Source organism: Cebus imitator, unplaced genomic scaffold, assembly GCF_001604975.1.
Source record: "Cebus imitator isolate Cc_AM_T3 unplaced genomic scaffold, Cebus_imitator-1.0 Scaffold763, whole genome shotgun sequence".
Taxonomy (NCBI): Eukaryota; Metazoa; Chordata; class Mammalia; order Primates; family Cebidae; genus Cebus; species Cebus imitator.
The window spans coordinates 403,314-412,210 of NW_016108078.1; the positions used below are offsets into that span (position 1 = coordinate 403,314).

At 43.4% G+C, this 8,897-nt stretch overlaps 1 protein-coding gene across 1 annotated transcript in view; it reads right to left on the minus strand.

The window, feature by feature from the left end:
* The window catches only part of FAM120C (family with sequence similarity 120C), a 104,844-nt gene that overhangs the window by 70,746 nt on the left and 25,201 nt on the right, over positions 1 to 8,897 (minus strand). The window contains exons 2-3 of the mRNA XM_017519647.1: positions 8,232 to 8,478; positions 6,240 to 6,322 (exon numbers count right to left, since the gene is read on the minus strand). Coding sequence (XP_017375136.1) covers positions 6,240 to 6,322; positions 8,232 to 8,478 — 330 coding nt within the window. The remainder of the gene's footprint in view (positions 1 to 6,239; positions 6,323 to 8,231; positions 8,479 to 8,897) is intronic.

Below are 8,897 nucleotides of genomic sequence, written 5' to 3' on the forward strand. Positions count from 1 at the left end.
GACCTGAGGTGATCCGCCCTCCTCGGCCTCCCAGAGTGCTGGGATTACAGGTGTGAGCCACCGTGCCCGGCCAGTAAACATTTTTAATGCTATCATAAACTATAGGTATGATTGATGTCTTGCTAATTACTTAATTACAAGTTTTCTCAAACTGTAATTACTGAGGCAGAGGCTGTAAACTTCCTAAAGGCTTTAAAGAGTTTCACCGCTTGTTTCCCAGGCCAGAGTGCAATGGCATGATCTTGGCTTACCGCAACCTCCGCCTCCCAGGTTCAAGCGATTCTCCTGCCTCAGCCTCCCAAGTAGCTGGGGTTGCAGGCATGTGCCACCATGCCTGGCCAATTTTGTATTTTTAGTAGCAATGAAACTTTCTCCATGTTGGTCAGGCTAGTCTCAAACTCCTGACCTCAGTTGATCCACCTGCCTCAGCCTCCCAAAGCGTTGGGATTACAGGCATGAGCCACCATGCCCAGCCAGGCTTTGAATTTTTATAAATTGTTTTGCCAAAAGGCTTTATTATTCATTCCTTAAACATTTACTGCCCACTATGTGCCAGGCACTGTCCTAGGCACCAGGGACACAGCAGTGAACAAGACAAAAATCTCTGCCCTCATGGGTGCTTAAATTCTAGCATAGATGTTTTGGGATAGGGTGAGGGGAGTTAAACAAACTAAATAAGTAAAATGTATAGTTTAAGCTGGGCATAGTGGCTCATGCCTGTAATCCCAACACTTTGGGAGGCTGAGACTGGTGGATCACCTGAGGTCAGGAGTTCGAGACCGGCTTGGCCAACATGGTGAAACCCCGTATCTACTAAAAATACAAAAATTAACCGGGCATGGTGGCAGGCACCTGTAATTTCAGCGACTCGGGAGGCTGAGGCAGGAGAATTGCTTGAACCTGGGAGGTGGAGGTTTCAGTGAGCTGAGATCGTGCCACTGCACTCCAGCCTGGGAAACAAGAGCAAAACTCCCTCCCAAAAAAAAAAAAAAAAAAAAAGCATATCATCCATCTTCCTACAGAGATAACTACTGTTTATGACCTGTCATGATTCATCAGGCTTCCTTTTATGAGACATTTTGGCTTTTCTGCTATTAAATGTAATATTATAATGAAATGACCATGTTTGGATTCTGATTTGAACTAATCACAAGAGGCCATTTTAAGATAATCAGGAACATCTGAAAATGGACTGGATATTAAGATGATGCCAAGAAATCAGCATTAATTTTGTCAGGAGTCATAATGTCATTATGCTTATGTAAGAAAACACCCAAGTATTTTAAGAGATGCATACTGAAGAATGTGAAAGGGATTTGCTTTAAAAAGCATTAGCAATAACAACAAAACCCAGAATGTGTGGCAAAATATTGGTTAACTGCTGGATCTGGAAGATGTTACAATGGTGATTTACCATATATTATTTTTTCTGTTTTTGTGATGCTTACATATATATATTTGGAGACAGAGTCTCCCTCTGTCATCCAGGCTGGAGTGTAGTAGTACAATCTTGGCTCAATGCAACCTCTGCCTCCTGGGTTCAAGAGATTCTCCTGCCTCAGCCTCCCAAGTAGCTGGGATTACAGGCACCCACCACCATGCCCGGCTAATTTTGGTATTTTTAGTAGAGACAGGGTTTCACCATGTTGGCCAGGCTGGTCTTGAACTACTGACCTCAAACAGTCTGCCTGCCTCGGCCTCCCAAAGTGCTGGGATTATGGGCATGAGCCACNAAAAAAAAAAAAAAAATGTATAGTGTACTAGATGTAGATAAGTACTGCGGAGAAAAGAGTAGAGAAGCAGCTAGGGAATGCAAGTATGTGTGTGCACATAATTTTTTTCTAGACAATCCCTACTGCAGAAGTGTGTGCATATGATCTTTTGTAGGGTGATCAGGAAAAGCCTCATTGAGAATGAAATTTTAGAAAACCTTCAGGAGTGAAGAAATAGCTATGAAAGAAGAAAAAGTATTCCAAGTAGAGAGAATGATAAGTGCAAAGGTTCTAAGAGCAAAAGAAAGAAAGAGATCAGAGATATGAGAGCGGGGCAGGCAGTATAGGGCTTTGTAGGCCATGGTAAGGATTGGGGAGTGACATGAAGAGCCATTGGAGGAATTTTTTTTTTGAGACAGATTCTTACTCTGCCCCCAGGAGGGAGTACAGCGGCACGATCTCGGCTCACTGCAACCTCTGCCTCCCAGCTTCAAGCAATTCTCCTGCCTCAGCCTCCCAAATCTCTGGGGCTACAGGCATGCACTACCACACCTGGCTATTTTCTTTTTTTTAATTTTTAGTCGAGACAAGGTTTCACCATGTTGGCTAGGCTGGTTTCGAACTCCTGACCTAAAGTGATCCGCCCGCCTCAGCCTCCCAAAGTGCTGGGATTAAAGGTGTGAGCCACCGTGTCCAGCCAAGGATTCTGAATAGAGAAGTGACAGGATCTCAGTTTTTTTTAAAGAATCACTCTGCTGTTATGTTGAGAATAAAATGGAGCTGGAGGGAAGAGTGTAAGTAGAAGACCAACAATTAGTAAGCTATTATAATAATCCAGGCAAGAAATAATGTTGTCTTGGCCAGGGTAGTAGCAGTGCAAATGGTAAGAAGTGGGTATATTCTGAAGGGAGAGCTGATGCTATCTGCTGACAAATAAGGTGCAGGCGGGATATGGTAGAGAGAGCGGACGTCAGGATGACTCCCAAGGATTTTAGCCTGAGAAAATGGAAGGATGGGCCGAGTGCAGTGGCTCACACCTGTAATTCCAGCACTTTGGGAGGCCAAGGCAGGTGGATCCCTTGAGCTTAGGAGTTTGAGACCAGCCTGGCCAACATGGTGAAACCCCGTCTCTACTAAAAATACAGAAATTACTTGGATGTGGTGGCACACGCCTGTAGTCCCAGCTACTCGGGAGAGGCTGAGGCAGGAGAATCGCTTAATCTGGGAGGTGGAGGTTAGAGTGAGCTGAGATTGTGCCACTGCATTCCAAACTGGGCAACAGAGCGAGACTCTATTAAGAAAAGAAACAAAACAAAAAGAAAGGGAGAAAGAGAGTAAGAGAGGGAGGGAGAGAGAGAGAGAGAGAGAGAGAGAGAGAGAATAGAAGGACGAAGTTGCCCTCAACAAAAATGAGGAAGGCTGTGGGAGGGACAGGTTTAGGGAGATGATCAGAAATTTCTACCTGAACATATAACTTTGAGATGCCTATTGGACATGTAAATGAAGATATTGAGTAGGCGGAGATTAGAATCTGGAGTTCAAGGGAGAGGTCAGAGCTGAAGACATAAAACTTAGGAGTCATCAATGGACAGATGGCATTTAAAGTCATAAGACTATATGAAATCAATCACATGTAGTGACAGAAAAGAGAAGAGGCCGGGCATGGTAGCTCACGACTATAATCCCAACGCTTTGGGAGGCTGAGGTGGGAGGATCGCTTGAGCCCAGGAGATTAAGACCACTTTGGGCAACATGGTAAGATCCCATCTCTACAAAAAATACAGAAAAAATTAGCTGGTCGTGATGGTATGTGCCTGTAGTCCAGCTACTCAAGAAGCTGATGCAGGAGGACCAACTGAGTACAGGAATTCAAGGCTGTAGTGAGCCATGATCACCCCCCTGCACTCCAGCCTGGGCAACATGAGACCCTTACTCAAAAACAAACCAGAAAAGAAAACAGAAGGGAACCAGAATGGAGCTCTGGGCTATTCCACAGAAGAAAAAGAGAATTATTTCTATTTCTTCTTTTCTATAAGAAGAAATATAGAGCAGTAGCTTGGGTGAGGAGAGTGAGGTCAACAGGGATTTTTTTAAAAATAAAAGTTTTATCTGTAAACTTCATAAATGCATGCTTATCCAACTGGGAAAGAGCAAAAAAAGAAAAGAAAAAGAGGAAAATCGAGGATGTAGAAGGAAAAGGGGGAGAATTGCTGAACCGATGCTCTTAAGTTGGCCAAAGGAGATGGGAGTTGTGCCTGACAGTCCCAGGTACTCAGGAAGTTTAGGCAGGAGGATTGATCACTTGAGCTATGATTGCACCACTGCGCTTCAGCCTGGGGAGCATAGCAAGACACTGTCTTTAAAAAAAAAATTTTTTTTTTGAGACAGAGGTTTGCTCTTGTTGCCAGAGTGCAGTGGCATGATCTCGGCTCACTGCAACCTCCGCCTCCTGGGTTCAAGTGATTCTCATGCCTCAGCCTCCCGAGTAGCTGGGATTACAGGCAGCTGGTACCACGCCCAGCTAATTTTCTTATTTTTGGTAGAGACAGGGTTTCACCATGTTGGCTAGGCTAGGCTGGTCTCAAACTCCTGACCTCAGGTGATCCATCCACCTCAGCCTCCCAAAGTGCTGGGATTATAGGCATGAGCCACCACACCCAGTCAAAAAAATTTTTAATAAATAAAAAGAGATGGGATCTAGTATAAGTAGAGGGATTGGCCTTAGGGATATGGACAGGTCATGCACAATTAATAGGAGGCAGGCAAAACGTGGGCACAGAGCGGGTAACACCTTCATGTAGCTGAGGTGAAGAGCAGGTAAGAACTTGTCAAAGTTTTCTTCCCATTGCTTCCATTCTGTCAGTAAAATAGGAAGTGAGGTCATGAACTGAGGGTGACCAAGTGAGGAGAACGTATTAGATGCTTGAAGACAGAGAAGGTATGAAACATTCATTTAGGATCATGAAAGAACAAAGGAAATAGAATACAATCACCAACTTACACTACCATCAAAAGTGTATATGGGTATCACAACAGTCTCCCAACAGTCTTTTTTTTCTTGAGTCGGAGTCTCACTGTGTCACCCAGGCTGGAGTACAGTAGTGCAATCTTGGCTCACTGCAACCTCCACCTGCCGGGTTCAAGCAATTCTCCTGCCTCAGCCTCCTGAGTAGCTGAGACTACAGGCATGTGCCATCACACTCGGCTAAGTTTTGTATTTTTTAAGTTTCACCACGTTGGCCAGGCTGGTCTCAAACTCCTGACCTCAGGTGATTCGCCAGCCTCGGCCTCCCAAAGTGCTGGGATTACAGGCATGAGCCACCGCACCCAGCCACAACAGTTTTGATAATAGTAAGTAAACTAATTTTTCAATATTTGTTAAACCGTTAAGTTAAAAAAAAAATCACACTGCCTGGGTGCGGTGACTCATACCTGTAATCCCAGCACTTTGGGAGGCCGAGCTGGGCAGATCACTTGAGATCAGGAGTTCAAGATCAGCCTGGCCAACACAGTGAAACCCTGTCTCTACTAAAAATACAAAAATTAGCTGGGCGTGGTGGTGCATGCCTGTAATCCCGGCTACCCAGGAGGCTGAGGCAGCACGATCGCCTGAACCTGGGAGGCTGAGGTTGCGGTGAGCTGAGATTGCAACACTACACTCCAGCCTGAGTGACAGAGTAAGACTCTGTCTCAAAAAAAAAAAATTAGCCAGGTGTGATGGCATATGCCTGTAATCCCAGCTACTTGGGTGGCTGAGGCATGAGAATCGCTTGAACCCAGGAGGTGGAGGTTGCAGTGAGCTGAGATCACGCAACTGCATTCCAACCTGGGTGAAAGAGTGAGAATCTATCTCAAAAAACAAAACAAAAAAAACGAGTCACGGCCCCATAAAAAAAAAAAAAAGAAAAAAAAATCACATTTAATTTACATGTCTGATCATTAGTGAGGCTGAACATCTAGTCATTGTATTTTCTCTACTTCAAATTTTCTGCTTATGTCCTTTGTTCATTACTTCATTATTGGGATATTAGTATATTTCTTTATAGATTTATATGAATTCTTGAGATAATAACAGTATTGATAATAACCAATTTTTTTTATTTATTTATTTTTTTAGATGGAGTCTCGCTTTGTTGCCCAGGCTGGGGTGCAGTGGCGTGATATTGGCTCACTGCAACCTCCGCCACCTGGGATCAAGCAATTCTCCTGCCTCAGTCTCCTGAGTAGCTGGGACTCCATGTGCCTGCCATCATGTTCGACTAATTTTTGTATTTTTAGTAGAAATGGGGTTTTACCATGTTGGCCAGACTGTTCCTGAACTCCTGACCACATGTGATTCACCCGCCTCCGCCTCGCAAAGTGCTGGGATTACAGGTGTGAACCACCGCACCTGGCCATAACCAGTTTTTTTTTCTTCTGTATGTATGTGAAATATTTTAAATCTAATGTAAGACAATTATTCCATCAAAACTCCAATCAAAATCTCATATCCCCGAATCTGTATAGGCAAGAAATAGGGAACATTACCTTAAGTGATGCAAGAGGATGTTCTGGTCCCAAAAGGCTCCAGTGAAAAGCAGCCAGGTCCTCATCTGGGAGGATGTGGTTACCTATAAAGAACATTTGTCATTTATTGACTGCACAAATGTTTTCTTAGAACCTCCAGGCCATGAGAGGGGTCCTGGGAGAGAAAATGATCAAATAATTCACATAGGTCTATATTCTTAATGTGATACAGTAACTCTGTGTTGGCTACCTAATATGTCTCATGTGTATTATATGTATCATCTTTATAATGACTATGTATGGTAATATCATTGCCATTTTACAGATAAGGAAACTGAGATTCGGACAAGTTTGGTGACTTGGCCCAATGTGGTGTGGCCAATAGGTACACACACCAAGATAAAAAGCTAGGAATCTAACTCCAAAGCCCATGCTAATGACTTCTCCCCTAAGTCATGTTGCCTGCTGTAATAGCAGCCACCAATTACTAACTGCCTAGTAAGTGCTGGGCATTTTGTACAGCTTATTTCATTTCACTTTATGAAGAAAACCATGAGGTATTATTATCCACATTTCACAGATGAGGAAACTGAAACCAGGGAGACGTCACTTCAGTGATTTGCCAATGGCCTAATTCCAAAACTTGTGCTGACCCCATTGTATTATCCAAACTCATGTCCTTTGAGATCACAGAGCAAAGGTCACATCTGAGACAGGATATTAACCTTCATGTGCTAAGTACTTGAAAAACAAATTCAAAACATAATCAACTCTCTGCAATTTACTCTGAAATACATCTTTAAGAGATAGATTGGGCTGGACGCAGTGGCTCATGCCTGTTATTCTCTGTACTTTGGGAGGCTGAGGTGGGTAGACTACTTGAGGTCAGGAATTCAAGACCAGCCTGACCAACATGGTGAAACCCCGTCTCTACTAAAAATGTAAAAATAAGCTGGGCATGGTGGTGGGTGCCTGTAATCCCAGCTACTCGGGAGGCTGAGGCAGGAGAATCGCTTGAACCCAGGAGGTGAAAGTTGCAGTGAGCTGAGATCATGCTACTATACTCTAGCCTGGGCAACAGAGCGAGACTCTGTCTTGAAAATAAAATAAAATAAAATAAAATAGGCTGGGTACGGTGGCTCACGCCTGTAATCCTAGCACTTTGGGAAGCCAAGGTGGGCAGATCACAAGGTCAGGAGTTCAAGATCAGCCTGGCCAATATGATGAAACCCCGTCTCTACTAAAAATACAAAAATTAGCTGGGCGTGGTGTCGAGTGCTTGTAGTCCTAGCTACTCGGGAGGCTGGGCCAGAGAATCGCTTGAACTCGGGAGGTGGAGACTGCAGTGAGCTGACATCGCACCACCGCACTCCAGGCTGGGTGACAGGGCGAGACTCCATCTAAAAAAAACTAAATAGGTAAATAAATAAAATAAGAGATAGACTGATGGATGGGTAGAGGAATGGACAGATACATGATATGGCAATTATAGTAAAATGTTAACGGCAGAATATAAATGGTAGATATAGGGTTCTTACTGCAAAACTCTTTTTCAATTTTGCTGTATATTTGGAAATTTTCATAAAATATTAGCGCAAAAGAAACAAAGAGAAAACCATAATCAACAATTTGTCTTTCTGATCTCAATTTAGACACTGGGGAAGAAATGCTGATGCTCTGTGTGGGGAACCAAAGTTGTCTAGGGTTAATAAAACATTTAGCTTGAGAATACTCAGCATAAAAGAGTTATAAAATGTAACAAAATAAGGTTTACAGGAATCTAAATAATGTTCTGGAATAACCTGTAGCAACCCACAAACCAAACACGCGGAGTTTTAGTGTGGTCTACCAAGAAACCCAAAACCATGCTGAGTTCTCCCTAGCACAGGGTTTAGCATGAGGACTTTAAGAAGACAAATTTAATGATGACAGGCTAAATCACTTTAGTCCTCATCTCTTACCCCACGAAGAGGAAATTACCAATCACTGCATTCTCTTCTGTGGATGACCTACCTAGCAGTGCAGCAAATATGGGAAAATTCACCCTCTTCAGGCCCAGCTGCTTGGCCACTTCTTGCATCAGGAACTGGTTGGTAGTGAGGTTCTTCCCATTCCAGCTCAATTTCAGAGCATGGGAACTGTAGTAAGAGGGAATATTGTAGAGAGCATACTCGGAGTCATGGGCAAGAAGGCCATGAAAGCCATTTTCCCTGAAAAACGCCACCACTTCCAAATGGTGATCTTCAAGGCTCTGAAAGACCTAGGAGGGAAGAAGAGAACGTGTCATACCACAGAAGCTGATTTGTATTGTTAGAAGTCAGGAGGTTTAGCAACTAAATTTTATAGTTTGGTGAAATTTGAGATTACACGTGACAGAACAGAGTATTGTTTAAAAATTTTTTACTCTAAAAAAAAAATGCAGACATGAGATCTTACTTTGTTGCCCAGGCTCTCAAACTCCTGAGAGTTCAAGTGATCCTCCCGCCTCAGCCTCTGAAAGTGCTAGGATTACAGGCACAAGCCACTGCGCCAAACCAGAAGAGACTACTCTTAAAAAACAAAACAAAACCACTCTCCCAGTCCGCAACTTGATTACTGTAAACACAGACAGCATTATACATGTGTTCATTCAAATGCCCAGTGTTTTTTTTTTTTTTTTTGAGACGGAGTTTCACTCTT